Here is an 18799-nt window from a genome sequence, read left to right as displayed (position 1 = left end):
AGGGTGGGCGTTTCCGCAGGCTGGATGAGAGAATATGAATAAGAGGAACACAACTTCAAACACGTAAAAAAACACTTAAGCGGAACAGGACAATGGGGCCCTCTATGAATAAAATTGACTTGACTTGATTTGACTCCCATCTTCACTATGTCCCCATCGGCTTATCGCTGTCTTCACCAACAGATGTTAAAAAATGGTGATGTTAAATGTTCATTTATCCATGTCACTCTTATTTTTTATTGTGCATTGTTTATAATTATTCTGTACAAAATGTGTTTTGTGTTAGTATTTTTGGGTGCCTTGAATGCATTAGTTGGATTTAAAATATTTATTTCTCCAAAAATTGCTTTGGATTTTATACGATTTGGTCTTTATCAGACATTTTGGAACAGATTACCGATGAAAAGTGAGGTACCGCTGTACTTACAAATCTAGAGGGATACATATTATCTAAAAAAGTACTTTTTAATGATGGTACTATATGTTTAGAAATGTGACGTAGACAAGCCCTGATTTAGCCTGCATGCTGCACTTGCAGGCTTGTAATCAATTCACTGCATGCTGGGCTCAGCTGGTCATGTGTTTTAAAGGTACCGCTGCCTTACTTTGCACAAGTGGTCAAAATCAGAGGGAGGCTGTCGTAATGAGGTATAGTTAGAACTCTAACTATAGCAGAGCTGCTGGGTAAAACATTTCACAACCAAAGATTTGTAACAGTTAAAAGAAAGAAGCAGTTGGAAAAAATTCACTGACTTTACCTTGATATCAAGCTTGCCATTACATTCATCAAGAGAGTTTTTCACAAGAATGTTCTCAAGTTTCAAATCCCGATGCATTATGTCTGTAGTTAAAAGAAGCACATTAATACACAAAAAATCATTATGGAGTATCATATACAGTAGCTTAAAACTCATTAGTTTGCACAAGCCGGTCACAGGGTCTTTCTTCATAAACAATCACCAATGCCAGCGTCACAGCATACATAGTGCAATACAATACTTACTATATACTGCAATTTAAAAATAATTTTAACCATGATCTTGTTTTGTTAGCACAGTTAACACGTGAGGTACCAATATTATTGACCTCTGCGTAGATGATGTGGAGATGAGATGCAATTCTCCGTATGATATACCAGTGTGCCGTTAAAATGATTTCTGAGGTAAAGTTATTGTTGCTAATCTGACCATGCGATCATTGCAATAATAATGTTAATCAAAGGCTTAGAACAACTAATAACTATCAATAGCAGCTATCAAAGAACCCTGAGGGACTATACAAAACGGACTCCCATGCTACATCATTAGTGCCCTTTGGGACTTTCTGTCCAAGAATAAAAACACACTTTGTAGTGTCTGACAATGTGAGGACCAATATTGTCAGACGAATGCAATGATTTTTTATTGAAATTATACATTAATAATACAGTTTTTAATATTGGGCAAAGATGCAACGTTTCTCAAAAAAAAAATTGAATAAAATGTTTGTTTTCTATTGCTATTTATGAAAAAAAGGAGCTATGTGACTAGATGAAGTGAACTGAGGAAATAGGTTATCAAAACAAATGCTTCCAGTACAAGGCACATTTGAAATGTTCCATGGGCTACTTTCACTTGTGTGTTTAGCACCACCTCTCTACAATTATTGTAAAATGATGCAAATAGTAACTTAACACCAAAGTTACGGGCAGTGTTGGACTAAAAACGTATTCTTAAAAAAAAACATTTCAATTTTATTTACAAAAATCACTGAATGTTAATCAATCTAATGAAAAAAAATAGAGCAACTACAACTCCACTTTATATAATAGTTAGAATAGACATTTACAGATCATTTGAGAAGACATACAAATACAATACCAAAAGCAACAGTATCAATAATAACAAGTTGTTTTTTCATACAAAAACTGATACTAAAAATAATAAATTACAGTTGTTGTTTTTTTAATCGATTTCTGAAAATTATGAATCGATTTAGAATCTTACTAAATTAAAATTGCCATTTTAAAGTTAATACATTTTTTGAGTGTTTAATATTTACAACCAAAGCACTTGTGGAAACGCCAACGTCTCGCAAGCCATCACTCTACGAATTGTGATGTGGTAAAGAAAGTAGCCTATCAGAAAGCTAAAAAAAATCATTGCAGCTACAAAACCCAATACCAGTGACGTTGGCATGTTGTGTAATTTGTAAATAAAAACAGATACCATCACAGATGCTGGCTTTTCAACTTTGCGACTAGAACAGTCCTGATGGTTCTTTTCCTCTTTGGTCCGCAGGACACGACGTCCACAATTTCCAAAAACAATTTGAAATGTGGACTCCTCAGACCACAGAACACTTTTCCACTTTGCATTAGTCCATCTTAGATGAGTTCAAGCCCGGCGAAGCCGTTGGCGTTTCTGGGTGTTGTTGATAAATGGCTTTTGCTTTGCATAGTAGAGTTTTAACTTGCACTTACAGATGTAGCGACAAACTGTAGTTACTGACAGTGGTTTTCTGAAGTGTTCCTGAGCCCATGTGGTGATATCCTTTTCACACTGATGTCAGTTTTTGATGCAGTTTACGTGCAGTGATTTCTCCAGATTCTCTGAACCTTTTGATGATATTACGGACCGTAGATGGTGAAATCCCTAAATTCCTTGCAATAGCTCGTTGAGAAATGTTTTTCTTAAACTGTTCGACAATTTGCTCACGCATTTGTCCACAAAGTGGTGACACTCCCCTCATCCTTGTTTGTCAATGACTGAGCATTTCATGGAAGCTGCTTTTATACCCTATCATGTTACCCACCTGCTCCCAATTAGCCTTTTCACCTGTGGGATATTCCAAATAAGTGTTTGATGAGCATTCCTCAACTTTGTCAGTCTTTTTTGCCAGCTTTGTCACAAGTGCCAGCTTTTTTGTAACATGTTGCAAGCATCAAATTCCAAATGAACTAACATTTGCAAAAAATAACGTTTTCCAGTTCGAACGTTAAGTATCACGTCTTTGCAGTCTATTCAATTGAATATAGGTTGAAAAGGATTTGCAAATCATTGTATTCTGTTTTTATTTACTATTTACACAACGTGACAACTTCACTGGTTTTGGGTTTTGTACTTTATTTAGACTGTAATCACTAGAGTTGTGAGAGATGAACCGATGCGACCAGATATACGGATTGACAAGCGAGCGATGCGGCTGAGTCAGTAGCAGCCACAAGAATCGATAAAAACCCACTATGTATTTTTAGATTAATCTAGAGTAGAAACACGGACCAGGTATTGCACGAGTGTGACAGTTTGTCTTTCAAACAACGCAAGAGCCAGGAATGTAATAATAAGCTATGTTTATTACAAGTACCACTCAAAGACGAGAAGAGATAAACATACTATATTACACATCGTAAGAGGATACACACAGCCCTGCTAACCGGCGCTAATAACTAAAATGGAGCTCAGAGTGGTGGGCGGATACACACAAATGCCAGATAGTAACAATGCCAAATATTATATACTGTATATGGACACACAAATGCCAGATAGTAACAATGCCAAATATTATATACTGTATATGGACATTACTACAGTGATTAGATCAATATCGGTATCACAAAATATTTGTCGTATTTCTTTACAAACTGAGGAAATACGTTCATGGACACAGGAGGACTTAGAGGGCAAACAACAAGATTTAAATCAAAGCCAACATTAGAAAATAATTTAAATATTTACCTGATATTGTAACAACTCTAGTAATCACCTCAAGCTCCCTCTGTAGCTCCCTCAGTAGATTATAAAGTCTGTGTTCACACTGACTCTATGACTTTCCAGTCTTGTTTTTTTAGTTTGGGATTTTTTTTTTTTTAATAGTCCAAATATTATCATCATTCACTTCTCTCCTAGGTCCTCCTCTAAATTGCCTGTTTTTCCACTCTTTGCTACAGTGGTTGGTTGTTATGCTTCTTCTTTGACGTTGTTAGATCACTAGCAGTGGGTGGTACTGTAAATGTTGGTATCGATTAGATACAAAGAAAATAAATACAGGGCTGGTATCGCCGAAACTGATACTGATACTTTTTTACTTGAAACATCTTAATCATTAAAAAAATAATGTGAATTTGCCTCTAGTTAGTTGATTATGATTATGGAAAGATATTTTCTGAAAATAAAAATATTTTCATAATTAATACAACAATTTAAAACAATGTAATGCACAATTGTTTGAACAAAAAAGTCACCATTGCAAAAAGTAAACAAAAGTAACAACGTACCGTATTTTTCGAACCATAGGCCCACCGGATTATAAGGCGCACTGCCGATGAGCGGGTCTATTCAGGTCTATATTCATACAAAAGGCGCACAGGATTATAAAGTACATTAAAGGGGTCGTATTATGGGTTTTTTTCTACATTAAAAATACTTCCTTGTGGTCTACAGAATGGTAGTCCTTTGGTCAAAATGTTGCATAAGTTATATTTTATAGACAATCTTCAAGCCGCTTTCTCTTCACGATGCACCATTTTGTGGGCGGTCTTATTTATTACTTGGCTCTACTTCGACAGTGTCTTTTCCCCATCATCCTTGTTGTACTTTTAGCGCTTCCATAGCAAGTCTACTGATAGATATAAGTTAGCACTGTACGCTACTTTGTATCAGAAATGGCAACAGCGGAGGATGAATGTCCCACAACAAGAGAATAGATAAAAAGAAGGAGCTTATTGACTTCGGCGCGGACGACAATGGCGGACACGCACAACTTTTCAGGACCTATACAGATCCCAAATACACATCAACAGGCACCAATAGGTAAAACAAGTTGGTTTTGCAAAATACTGCAAAACAAAACACCAGATAATATGTCTCCTAATAGGTGCCACATTGGGGTCCTTATACACACACCATAATAATACTCGTATGTTGAAGCACAGCACATATGACTACGATAGCAGTAATGCTCTGACAGTCCATCAAGCGGTGCGGCTTTGTAGCTTACCAAAGTTGTTCTAAGAAATTTTAACACATTTTTTAGCACCGTGCTTGTGTGTAATGTTCTATATTCTCATTAAAACATCAAAGTTTTGGGCTTGCCTGCTAGCGTCATCTTGCAGTATCTACTATGTGTGACTACCATCTACTGGTCACACTTATCATGACACCATGTGCCAAGTAAAATTGCTTCGAGGTCGGTAACCACAACCAGAATGAATCTGTACATTAGGCACACCAGGTTATAAGGCGCACTGATGATTTTTGAGAAAATGCAAAGATTTTAAATGTGCCTAATAGTCCAAAGAATACGGTAACAAAAATACTAATTTTAAAATGTAAAGAAAACCACTAAAATAACTAACATGACACGCTGATATTTGTGAAAAATAACACTGTTTGCAATAACAGACTAGAAGAGACGCTGCAGTCGCATAAACTCTGAAGAAAACGGAGTAATTTCCTGGATGTATAAAAGAGAAACTACAGCAAAATGATCAATCCCACCACGCTAATGTCGTTCGATACCAATACCCACCTTGGGAATTAAACTATCGCTATTTAGATGGATACGCCCACCCCTTTAGATCATGTTTGTTCACGCGAGACATCGGGCTTAGATGACTAGAGTCTGGCTCCTTGGTGGAACAGAATCGTCACGTGTGTTCTGTGCTTTGTTTATATTATTGTAGCAAATCACACATAAAGATCAAGACTGAGCAATGTCTGATTTTTGTCTTTGTGTGGGGTCTGTAACAGATACACATTTAGAAAATATTTATGTGTGTACCAGCCTCTATCTAGTGTGCAAATTATCACAATTTAGGTGCACTACGTGAAATTAATAATAAATTACTTACTTTTTTTGTGAAGGTAAGTGATGGCGTCAGCTAAACAGCCGATGATGTGTTTTGCTTCCTCCTCTGGAAATAACTTTTTCTGTTGTAAAGCCTGCTTCAGTTCCCCTCCAACACACAGCTCAGTAACCAAATATGTCATCTTAAAAAAGTAGAGATGCATCTCACCACTTAATCTGTAAAAGTCTGTGATGATTAAGATGCTGGATGTAAATGACATCAAGGCTTATTTACCTGAGCAGTTTCATAGATTTCCTCCAAACGTAATATGTGAGGGTGGTACACATGTTTGAGTATTTTGATTTCCTGCTCCAGCATTTTGATTTTTGTACTTCCTGGCTGAAAGGATACACAATCATATCAAAGTGTCTGTTTTTGTCCAAAAACTCCACTTTCTGATGGTATGCCATCAGAAAAACTCACCTCTGCCTTGCAAACAGTTTTGATGGCCCATCGGCTCTGTGTTTTAATGTGTGTGGCTGCATACACCACCCCATAACTACCGTGGCCCAACTTTTTTCCAAATACGTATATTTCCTATTGGGTGAGAAAACAATAATTCATCATTTCCATTTGCTAACATTCGCATGTCAAAATCCCCAGATGATTTTTACTGAGCTTATAACTGAGGCTCATTTTGCCTTTGGTTACTTGAACATAGAAATGAACCAAACATTAAAAACATCTCTGGAAACACATAATCTAGTCATATCAATTCAAGTTACAAATGAGGACTTTGCTGCTGCAGTTGGTTTCTATCCCAGGTCTAATTAACTTACTCATTATCTGTGTGAGCTAACCAATAGTGTGTTTTGTGTGAGTTAAATAAAGGATAAGTTACATTTACTAGTATAGTGCGCTATACAGCAAAACAATTAACTCAGATCATCTGTTAATACAAATGGTGTGAAAATATAAATGCTTTTTCGGTGTGACACATTTAAGTAAACAAGGTCTTTACCTCCACATCGGAATCACCAACCAGACGTATGTGAGGCACTTCCCTCTCTGCGATGCCTCTTGATGCTGTGTTTTTCCCTAACCCACTAAACGCTGCTTCGGCCATCTAGAGTGTAAGCAAAAATACAGTATTTATTTCGTCTTACCCAAATCGACTGCAAAAGAAAAATAGACCTATCCATTAGAATGTTACTAAAAAAAATTTAAATGGTAAAACTCTGAATTTTCTGTTTTTGTGTTACTGGTGCTGTCAGATGCATTTGATATGGGTAGGAATTGCATGTTGTGATATTTTGCCAAAGAACCTGTTAACTGTGTTATCATCTAAATATTGAAAACAAAACATATTGATAAATATGTTACTGATGACAAAACTTGCAGAATGCTAAGCATACACAAAACAAATCAGCAAATTAAAACAAAAAAATATAATTTCCTCTCATTATATTTCCTCCATAACACAAACAATATGATCAAGTGATGTTCCTTCAGGAGTGACAGAAAAAAAATACTCAAAATGAATTCCAATTCAAATGTTATTAGATCAAATTAGTATCAGACAGAATGTTTTAGACATGTTGTGAAAAAATATTTAACACAGCAGCGAATAACAAAGCAGACATTCATTAAAAATATAACAAAGCAAAAGGCGGTTTTCATTGTTTGTTTCGATACACTTAACAATAGAAGAGCACACTGATATTGATGAGGCGCACAAACATACAATCATCATTAACTGCAGACTCTTGGACAGCGACAGTATTGCAAAACCTATATTTCATCTAACTGCTAGTTGACATCAAGCTAATAGTTGGTTAAGTTAGGTGCGTTTAACATTTGACCAGATGCAGTACCAAATCCCAGCAAATAAGAATTGATATCAGTACTATTTGGTATCATTTTTCAGCACTTTTGTGTGTGTTCGTGTGGTAATAAAAGTACATTTGTTAATAATAAAATAAATGGTTTTCTTATTTAACACTGAGCTGACCACATCTTTTCTTACACTCATATTTCTTGCCAGTATGCATTAATTTTTAGTTTGTCTTAAGTGTGGTGCCATATTGAGGAAAGTAGTCTTTGCCTTTAAGTTGAATGTGGCAGTTTTGTTTTTTGTTGAGCCCTAAAAAGTGTTCGTACTGTAAGTATTGTACCTATTATACACCAGCTGTTTGTTTGTAACGTACATCTTAGTTGTAGTTCTCATTACCAAATATGGAGGTGTTGAAATCACCGTCAGTGCTGGGCGATATGGAACAAAAATGTATCACAATTCTTTTTTTTCAAATCATCTGATCTCGATTAATATCCCCATTTTTTTATATTGTTTTAACCTGCTAGTTAAACCTAAATAAACTAAAGATTAGTTGAACATCTTATTAACATACTGAGTCTAAAAAACAAACTTAATGGGAACCACACAGTAACTTAACAATGTAATAATACATGCCTTAAATTGGCATGGCAAACCTATCATTAATTTTGCAATAAAGATGTACTTTACAAGAAAAGATCGCAATAACACAACTTGTAATAATCGCAAGGCTGCTATTTTATCACTCAGAGAACATACGAGCAATATGCTGAAACATTTGAACACACAGCATGCATAACTATAGAGGAATGATACGTTTTTGAACCACTTTGATCTTATCCCAGCAGCAATAACGCGAGCACGTCATCTGAATACAACAGGTACTAACAAACACCGCCTATCATGTTAGCGCTATTACCTGGTGAATTCAAATGAATGCCTTCTTATTTAGATGAGATTGACGAGAGACAGATTCGGACTGTCTCCGAGGCAGGCAGTACTCGCTCCAGTTCCCGTCTTTTGCTAAACGAATTTCACAGAGCAGAGAATATGTTTGTGGTCAAAGGCTTGAACCCATTTGCCACAGTACACGCTCCTTTTTTTCTCGGTAGGTGAGTATTCAATTATAGTCAAGAGAAAAATTTCATTTTTTTTTCCAACCACATTTTGACTAAGTCATTATGTTAGAAAGATGAAACTAAAACAAATAGAATTTGTGTAAAAGTCCTTTAATGTCAGCAATTCAACTTCAAATGTGAAACTAGCACCTGTGATATTAACTCATTACATGTAAAGTGAGATATGTCAAGCGATTATTTTTTATAAATTTGATGATCATGGCTTAGTTTTTGAAACCCCACATTTTCTGAGATTTTAAATTCCAGGTTTTCATAAGATACCAGCAATAACCATCAATTATAATGAATAAAGTCTTGACATACCTCACTTTGCACGTAATGAGTTCATATCACATGTTACTAAATTTTACATTCTTGTGTAATTTCCACATTATTTATTTTGTATAGTTTACAGAAGATTATTTATTTCTTAAATATAATTTTAAAAATGTGCCTCTTAAGACCTCACTGCAGGCTTTATAAGGTCATGTTACCCTTACACTAAAAAAGTTGATGCTAATCCATCTGTTTGTTGTCTTTCTTTTTCAAAAAAAGAATCAATAAGAAAACTGATAAGAAACCAAATTGTTAAGAAGAATCAAAAGTGTAATCGGAACCGGAAAAATATTATCAATTCCCATTCGTAGTTAGAGCTTACATTTATTTTGCTGCCTTCAGCTGCATGTTCTGTCATTTTGTTCAAATCTATGATTCGGTCCGTACATTGATTTTAGGGCCACGGTTTTGGTTGTTTTTCGGTATGTTTTATGGGGGTAAAGAAAACAACTTTTTTTTCCTCCCAAAGTTGTTTTGTTAATATTGCTTGTCATCAAAAACTGCATTCTCCAGTAAAGAAAAACTCATTGGTGTACTGAATACTATAAGACATTTATTTCAAGTAACATTTACTTAACACTTTCAAATGTTAAATGATTTACACTGTATATTATTTCATTACTTGTACAGTATACATCAGTGCTTTTCACCAGCGGTTTGGCAAACAGCAAGAGGTAACCAAGATGGTGGAGTTTTACTGTAGCTTATATCTAATGAAAATACATTAAAGTGCAGTTTGAATTTGACGTACTGTAAAATAATGTGTACCAACACATCAAACAAGTTTAATAATTATTTCAGGGACAAAAGGTTTTTATCCACAAGCTAAAAAAATTGTTAACAAAAAGTGTCTGTACAGTTTTTAGCACGTTATATATCTGAAGAGTTGATTTACAGCAAAAACAAACAATAACTGTGATTCAAAAATATTTATATATATAAAAAAAAAAAAAATCAGATTAACTTAGTACATAAATGTGTTCTCCCAGTCAAAATCAATAGTTCATTCACAAAGACATTCTGTGCCTGCCTGCAAGTCCGCATTTAGAGCAGAATTACCGCACACCCCACAATGTGCGCTTCAGCAGTCAGTGAGACAAAAGTCTGCCACTGAAGACATTGGTCCTTCTTCTAAATGTTGTGTTTCAACTTCTACAGTAAATCCAGAAAGTATTCACAGCGCTTTATTTTTCCACATTTTGTAATATTACAGCCTAATTCTAAAATGGGATAATTTCATTTTTGTACTCAAAATTCTACACACAATAAAAATCCCTACAGTGAATAATAGTGGTGTCAGCATCATGCTGTGGGGATGACTTTAGCAGCAGGAACTGGGAGACTAGTCATGATAAGGGAAAGATAAATACAACAATGTACAGAGACATCCTGGATGGAAACCTGCTCCAGCGCACTCTCATCTTTCAGCAGGACAACAACCCTAAGCACACAGTCAATATCTCAAAGGAATGGCTTCAGGACAACTCAGTAAATGTCCTTCAATGGCACAGCCAGAGCCCAGACTTGAATCTGATTAACATCTCTGGAGAGATCTGAAAATGGATGCTCACAAACGCTTCCCATTCAACCTGAAGGAGCTTGAGAGGTGCTGCAAAGAGGAATGGGCAAAACTGCCCAAAGATCCAATCCAATCCAATCCACTTTATTTGTATAGCACATTTAAACAACAGAAATGTTTCCAAAGTGCTGCACAACAATATTAAAAACAATATTCAAATATTATCCTTAGCTCCACCAATGACTGAATAAAAACAAAAAATAAATAAACATAAAACCAATATAAAAACAATATAAAAATAAATATGATTAAAAACGATTTTAAAGGGTAAAACCAATTAAAACAATAAATAGAAATCAACATTTTAAAAACACATAGGACCACACAACTCACGTAGTGTTAAAAGCCAAAGAATAAAAGTGGGTCTTAAGACGAGACTTAAAACACTCCACTGTGGGAGCAGTTCGAACATGGAGGGGCAGAGTGTTCCAGAGCTTAGGGCCGACCACAGAGAAGGCCCTGTCTCCCCTGGTTTTAAGTCTCGTCTTGGGCACCACGAGCTGGAGCAGGCTCTCGTACCTGAGAGCGCGCGCAGGAGTGTAAATTTGGATGAGGTCCAAGATATAATGAGGTGCCAGTCCATGTAAAGCTTTAAAAGCAAACAGCAAGGTTTTAAAATCAATTCTAAAATGAACAGGGAGCCAGTGCAAAGTCTCAAGAATTGGGGTTATATGCTCGCGTTTCCTGGCCCCTGTTAAAAGTCGTGCTGCTGCGTTCTGGACTAACTGCAACCGGGAGAGAGCTTTTTGGCTAATGCCAGCATAAAGTGCATTGCAGTAGTCCAGGCTGACAAATATGGATGTGCCTAGCTTACTTTCCGAATGCACTGTATGCTAGTGTTGGCCATATTTCTTTATTATGTTCTTCTGCATGGGCTCCACTTCCAGCCATGTGTGGGGAAGGAGGCACAACGATGATTGGATATTAATTACGTTGTGAAGAGCCTGACTTTCACACACACGTATACAAACACACACAGGACCACGGTCCGTAAAGGCAGATTGTCCGGTGCAGGATTATACCGAGTACTGTTGCTTCCCTCCTGTTTACTACTGCGGTATCCTGTAAAAGACATCTCCACCACGTTTGATCGAGATAATGTATGCTAACGACTGATCACCGGGATCGACCTGAAAATAATCACAACCATCGATCCCGATCATATAAGCACCTAGCCCTAATCACTGTTGTAAAACTGCAAATGCTAACCATGTATACGGTATATACAATGTAAATTATTATTGGGACAGCATATTTTTAATGGTTGAGCCTTACTTTTGAGCACTTTATATCCAGCATGGAAAATTGTAAGATTGCCTGAACACGGTTTGTGCCTGAACTTTTTGCTTCCATGGGCCAAAGTGAAAATGGGCCAGTGAGCCGCCTACAAGTCGAACACAGCAATTTTAAGCGTGAGACAAAAATATATGCTTCTTTTCCCGCCAAGTGCCAAATTCGTTACCCATCCATGGTCCTGTATAGTTTGAAGAGGCAGGGATCAGCGACTCGTGGTTCTTGAGCTTCCTTGTCGTGGCTCCCTTCAAAGAGCTCTGAGATTTTTTTGTAACACCGACAAGAAGAAAATTTGTTTTTTTTAAAGAGTTGTATTGTTTCAAATGATCTGTATGGACGTGAATGTGTACAAACTGAATTCTGAGTGGTGATTAGATGAGCGAGAGAAAGGCAAGGGAAAGTTAGGGGGAGGCACTTTGTACCTGCGTTAGGGCTGGGCGATATATCGAATATACTCGATATATCGCGAGTTTGTCTCTGTGTGATATAGAAAATGACTATATCGTGATATTCGAGTATACGTTCTTACGCAGTTGCTTTTAGCTGTGGGCATTACACTAAGGCTCTTCTCAGTCTTTCTTGTCTCTCCTTCTCACAGAGACATAAAACAAGTGCACCTTCTTACATACGTCATATACTGTCGCGCATGCAACATCATACGCCCTCGCGGAGCAGAGAGGTAGCGGCATGGTAACGTTAGCTGTGATGCAAGCGGAATGGTGCGAGTGGTAATACGATAGAAAGAAGGTGCGAATCTGGTAACAAATGAAGGAAGAATTAATTCCCAAGAAAAACAGCACAGGGTCCATCGTCTGGCGGTGGTTTGGCTTCAAGCGGGAAGATGTTGAACAAGTATGCGGCAAAAGTGTTGCTACAAAAAGTAGCACCACTGCTAATTTGTAGCATTATTTTGAAAAGTCACCCGCTAGAGAATGAAGAGTGCTTGAAACTCCGCATGGCAACATCTCTGTTCGGTGCCACACCAACAAAATGGCCAAGCAACCATTTCCAGATCAAAACCCTATGAAAACAATAGTCAACACCACGTCCGCAGTAACCTACCACATAGCGAAGGACATACACTATTTGATTTCCTATTCTGCAGCTCATTTTTATTTTACACTTTTTGAAATATCTTGTGTGACAACATGCACAAAAGTGCACTTTATTTGTTTTAAACTATTGTAGTGGTGTTCTGTACAAAAAGTGCACTTTAAGTTAGTGTTGTTTTGATAAGTTATCTTAGTGACATCATGTACAAAAGTGCACTCTTAGCTTGTTTTAAAATGTCTCTGACAATCTTGCACTTTCTGTTTTGAAATGACATGAATGTTTGTGCCACTGCTTAGTAACTGTTTAATAAATACAGTTTTGGTAAATTGACTTAGTTGTGGTTTCCCTCTCTGCATGAAAGTTAAAAATGAGCATATATTAATGCAGTATGAACAATAATGTTTTAATGTAGACACATAGAATGATCATACTGGTGTGATTATATGCATCAAGTGTTCATTCAAGGCTAAGGCAAATTATCGCGATATATATCGTGTATTGCGACATGGCCTAAAAATATCGAGATATTAATAAAAGGCCATATCTCCAACCCGCGTGACAAGCTAACCATGAATACATACCAAAAAAGAACATTGAAGAAGAAAATTGATAGTTTCCCCGCAGGCACAAGACATTAAAATAACGCTGAGAACTTTTTGAATTAGGTCCTGATGTTGAGAAACTCAAACTTAACGTTAGAACAACATGCTTTTTAACAACGTTTAATCAATGTTTGGTTCTGACGTTGATTTGATCATTGAATTTTGGTGAGCGGTACAAAATGGATGGATGGGTGGGCATTTTCCAAACAATATTTTACAACACAAATACAACGTTGAAACAACATGCGTTTTGACGACGTTTATTCAATGACAGGTTGTGACGTTGATTTGACCAATGTTGTCTCAATTCACAAATACAACTATTTTGCAACGTCAGTTTTAAAGGACATGTATGTATAATCAACGTTGTGTTGGTCAAGTATCAAGTCTTATGCTTGCTGGGTTACTTCTACATGAATAGATTGCTTTGATTTTACTGCCACTGACGCTGGCTTACCCGCGTGCTTGATTAGCAAACAAAAAATGGATAAATGAAAATCATTTTCAAAAAGAGTGTGACACATGTGGAAGTGACATCCCGCCCAGTCCGTCTATGCACACAACAGGCTCGAACTGACAATCACAAATCCCCACTGATTAAGAGTTAAGATGAACAATGCTAATTAGCAAGCTAAAAGCCATGGACTGTCAACCCACACAGCTCTTAAGGTGGCTGGGAGTGTGTTTAACCAATTTACTATCTCACTACCACACTAACTGACATTGGTTACACATGCACACTGCAATCCCGTCTGTTGTATTCTGTTGTTGTAACCAGGGCAGGAATTTCCCGACGGCCATGGCTCTCGTTGCCCCTCTGTTTGGCTGTGTGGCCCTTGCAAAATGATATGCGTCACGGCCAATATGCCCCGACGGTCGCATCTCTTTTCCTCAGAGCGATTTTCATGTCATTGTGGCTTCTTTAACCAGTGGTGGGTTTAAATCTGTCTCGTATGAAACGCCTGAGTCCCACATGCAGCACAGTCCTACACAACACAAAGCATCACCAGGCCAAACAGGAGTTAAATCCAACATACGCAGCAGCCTGTAACCCCGGATTTCCACTGAATGCGGAACGGAGGCTAAACGTTGGCACAGTGCCGCTATTCACAGTGGAGTTATCCCCGCCGCCGTTCTGTTGCGACTCCATCTTGCAGCAAAATAGCGTGGACGGTACGAGATCTCGTGAATCTGTGCGTAATCACGTGATAAAGGACGTTGTAATAAAGCAAATGACCAAACAGTTTATTCTGTCCTTCCAGAGGAGCAGAAGCAAATAAACTCGGTCCTGCCATTAATAACAGGTGCTGAACGGCAACACTCACGGCAGTTTTGCCTTGATAAACAACTTTACTTTTAGTAGCAAGCAATAATACAACAGTAACATCACCCTGTCGAGCTATCACAACAACCACGTCCCTGCTTTCCTGGTCCCCTAGTGAGAAGCACTGCAAGGTAGTGAAGTGAAGTAAATTATATTTATATAGCGCTTTTCTCTAGAGACTCAAAGCACTTTAAATAATGAAACCCATTATCTACATCTTTAAGCAACGTTTAAACCAGTGTAGGTGGCACTGGGAGCAGGTGGGTAAAGTGTCTGGCCCAAGGACACAACGGAAGTGACTAGGATGGCAGAAGCAGAGATCGAACTTGGAACTTTCAAGATGCTGGCACAACCGCTCTACCAACCGAGCCCACCCGCGGGATGAAGAAATATTATCACAAAGCCAAATGTGCCTGTGTGGTAATATTTAGGAGCAACATGAGCCCATCAACAGCACAGTGACACTGGGGTTAGTGCATGTGCCTCACAATACGAAGGTCCTGAGTTCAATCCCGGGCTCAGAATATTTCTGTGTGAAGTTTGCATGTTCTCCCCGTGACTGCGTGGGTTCCCTCCGGGTACTCCGGCTTCCTCCCACCTCCAAAGACATGCACCTGGGGATAGGTTAATTGGCAACACTAAATTGGCCCTAGTGTGTGAATGTGAGTGTGAATGTTGTCTGTCTATCTGTGTTTGCCCTGTGATGAGGTGTCGACTTGTCCAGGGTGTACCCCGCCTTCCGCCCGACTGCAGCTGAGATAGGCTCCAGCACCCCCCGCGACCCCGAAAGTGACAAGCGGTAGAAAATGGATGGATGGATGGATGAGCCCATCAACACAGACAAACAAGCCAGTATGCCAAATAATTTGGATAGTGATCTAAAAAAATAAGACCCGTTTTTTTTTTAACTGTGGAGAAAACAGCACTCAATGATGTTCAATATTACATAAGTTACATTTTTGCTAACAAAGATTTGCAAATCCTTTTTTTTATTGTTTGTTTACTTCCATTCATCCACTTTCTACCACTAAGAGGGAGCTGGACAAGTCACCACCTTGTCACAGAGCCAACACAGATAGACAGACAACTTATTTAGAAAAAATACAACTCTGGACCTTATAATTACAATTTTAAAAATACTAATAAGTATCTAAAAGTGTATTGCGTTTGAAAGGGTTACTTGCATTTTTATTATTATGTAATATGATTACAATAGTGCTAATAATAATATCGTTTATCGGCAGTTATTTGCGCGACAATATAAAGTTTATTGGCCCAGGCCTACCTTTAACAAATTACGGCGTTCCAAATTTGACTTTTCACACAAATTTCACAGCTTACTGTATAGAGCACAAAACAAAAAATGTGATAACATTTAACTATATGATTGTATCTAAAATACATTTAATAAATTATTGACAAGCGGTAGAAAATGGATGGATGGATTATTTAAATGTATCACTGTCACGCACGCAGCATCTCAAAGGCAATATGATAACCAGAATATTCACTTATACTCCTATAAATTTCTTTCTATCAGCATTGATGACATTTATACTGTAGGTTAGGTTAGCTGTGTGAATTACATGTGCAACTGTAACTCAATGACTGACTTATACCTTCAGTCTACCTTGTCATTTTTTTAATCACTGGTCTATGACCAAACTGCTGTCTCTGTCTGAGACCATATTAACTTGAAGCACAATTTAACCACCTTGAAAAACAGTCACTGTAGCCAAATTAAATGTAAAGCAATTATCAAGTGATGACTGGGAGCAATGAAGTGGATCCACCACACGCACAGCAATTAATTATTAACAAGGAAGCTGTGTCTTTAACCTCTTCACTTTGGTGCATCATTTTAGCCCTGACAGGGCTCTAATAACAGGCCTGTCTCTCCCATTATCTCCTGTCTATTTTCAAATCAAAATGATTGTGACAGCCTCTGGAAATTTCAATCACCACAATCATATCTCATTTGTGGAAGGTAGATGCATGTGATGAGTGTATCAGCAGGGAGCGTATCAGGAGGGATGGGCTTAGAGGAGACTATGTACTTCCCTTGTCGCTAAGGACGCAGTGATATGCTCTTTAAACCCTAAATCCTCCATGAAAAGAAAGTGGGTTGAATTCAGCCATAGTTTACATCTTACTCCAATTTCCCTTACTAATCAAAATGACAGTAAATATCTGTACATATTTAAATATACTTTACACCAACATGTTTGCAGTGTGACCTGATAAAACAAGTGATGCTATAACCCCCAAGTAAAGCCAAGTACCGTTTTCAAAAATGTTAAATTGTACTATCCATCCATCCATCCATCTTCAACCGCTTATCCGGAATCGGGTCGCGGGGACAGCAGCTCCAGCAAAGACCCCCAGACTTCCCTCTCCAGAGCAACATTTGCGACTTCCTCCTGGGGAATCCCGAAGCGTTCCCAGGCCAGAGAGGAGATGTAATCCCCCCATCTGGTCCTTGGCCTGCCGGGGGGCCTCCTCCCAGTGGGACGTGCAACCAGGACCTCCCTAGGGAGACGCTCGTGAGGCATCCGCACGAGATGCCCGAACCACCTAAGCTGGCTCCTTTCCAAGCGAAGGAGCAGCGGCTCTACTCCGAGTCTCTCTCGGGTGACTGCACTTCTCACCCTATCTCTAAGGGAGATGCCAGCCACCCTTCTGAGGAAACTCATTTCGGCCGCTTGTATCCGCGATCTTATTCTTTCGGTCATTACCCACACTTCATGACCATAGGTGAGAGTAGGAATGTAGATAGCTCGGTAGACCGAGAGCTTTGCCTTCTGGCTCAGCTCCCGTTTCGTCACAACAGTGCGGCAGAGAGACTGCAATACTGCCCCAGCTGCTCCGATTCTCCGGCTGATTTCCTTCTCCATCTTTCCCTCACTCGTGAACAAGACCCCGAGATACTTAAACTCCTCCACCTGGGACAGAGTCCTGTCCCCTACCCGGACTGTACAAACCATCGGTTTCCTGCTGAGAACCATGGCCTCAGATTTGGAGATGCTGATCCTCATTCCAGCCGCTGAACACTCGGCTGCGAACCGATCCAGTGAGAGCTGAAGGTCACGAACCGAAGGTGCCATCAGGACCACATCATCTGCAAACAGCAGTGACGCAACCTTTAGCCCCCCGAGACGTATACCCTCTCCGCCATGGCCACGACTCCGCCTAGAAATCCTGTCCATGAAAATCACAAACAGGATAGGTGACAGAGCGCAGCCCTGGCGGAGACCAACCCCCACTGGAAACGGATCCGACTTACATCCAAGCACCCGGACACAACTCTCGCTTTGGTTGTACAGAGATTGGATGGCCCTCAGCAGGGTTCCCCTCACTCCGTACTCCCTCAGCACCTCCCACAAGATCTCCCGAGGGACGCGGTCATACGCCTTCTCCAAATCCACAAAACACATGTAGACTGGATAGGCATACTCCCAGGCCCTCTCCAGGATTCCCGCAAGCGTGAAGAGTTGGTCAGTTGTTCCACGACCAGGACGGAATCCACATTGCTCCTCTTGAATCTGAGGTTCGACTATCGGCCGGACCCTCCTTTCCAGTACCTTGGCGTAAACTTTCCCAGGGAGGCTGAGTAGTGTGATACCCCTGTAATTAGCACACACCCTCTGGTCCCCCTTTTTGAAAAGGGGAACCACCACCCCAGTCTGCCACTCCCTCGGCACTGTCCCAGACTTCCACGCAATGTTGAAAAGGCGTATCAACCAAGACAGCCCATCAACACCCAGAGCCTTCAGCATTTCTGGACGGATCTCGTCAACCCCCGGAGCTTTGCCACTGTGGAGTTGTCTAACTACCTCAGTGACTTCACCCCGAGAGATCGACGTCGATCCCCCATCATCCTCAGGCCCTGCTCC

At 39.1% G+C, this 18799-nt stretch overlaps 1 protein-coding gene across 1 annotated transcript in view; it reads right to left on the bottom strand.

The window, feature by feature from the left end:
- stk33 (serine/threonine kinase 33) overlaps positions 1-18799 on the bottom strand; it is a 44145-nt gene that overhangs the window by 15461 nt on the left and 9885 nt on the right. The window contains exons 2-6 of the mRNA XM_062068038.1: positions 6789-6893; positions 6251-6364; positions 6062-6166; positions 5831-5969; positions 759-841 (exon numbers count right to left, since the gene is read on the bottom strand). Of these exons, the coding sequence (XP_061924022.1) occupies positions 759-841; positions 5831-5969; positions 6062-6166; positions 6251-6364; positions 6789-6893 (546 nt within the window). The remainder of the gene's footprint in view (positions 1-758; positions 842-5830; positions 5970-6061; positions 6167-6250; positions 6365-6788; positions 6894-18799) is intronic.

The sequence above is a fragment of the Entelurus aequoreus genome, linkage group LG02 (genome assembly GCF_033978785.1).
Source record: "Entelurus aequoreus isolate RoL-2023_Sb linkage group LG02, RoL_Eaeq_v1.1, whole genome shotgun sequence".
NCBI classification, from domain to species: domain Eukaryota; kingdom Metazoa; phylum Chordata; class Actinopteri; order Syngnathiformes; family Syngnathidae; genus Entelurus; species Entelurus aequoreus.
The sequence above is the reverse complement of the archived record's forward strand: the minus strand, read 5'-3'. Positions and strand labels throughout refer to the sequence as shown.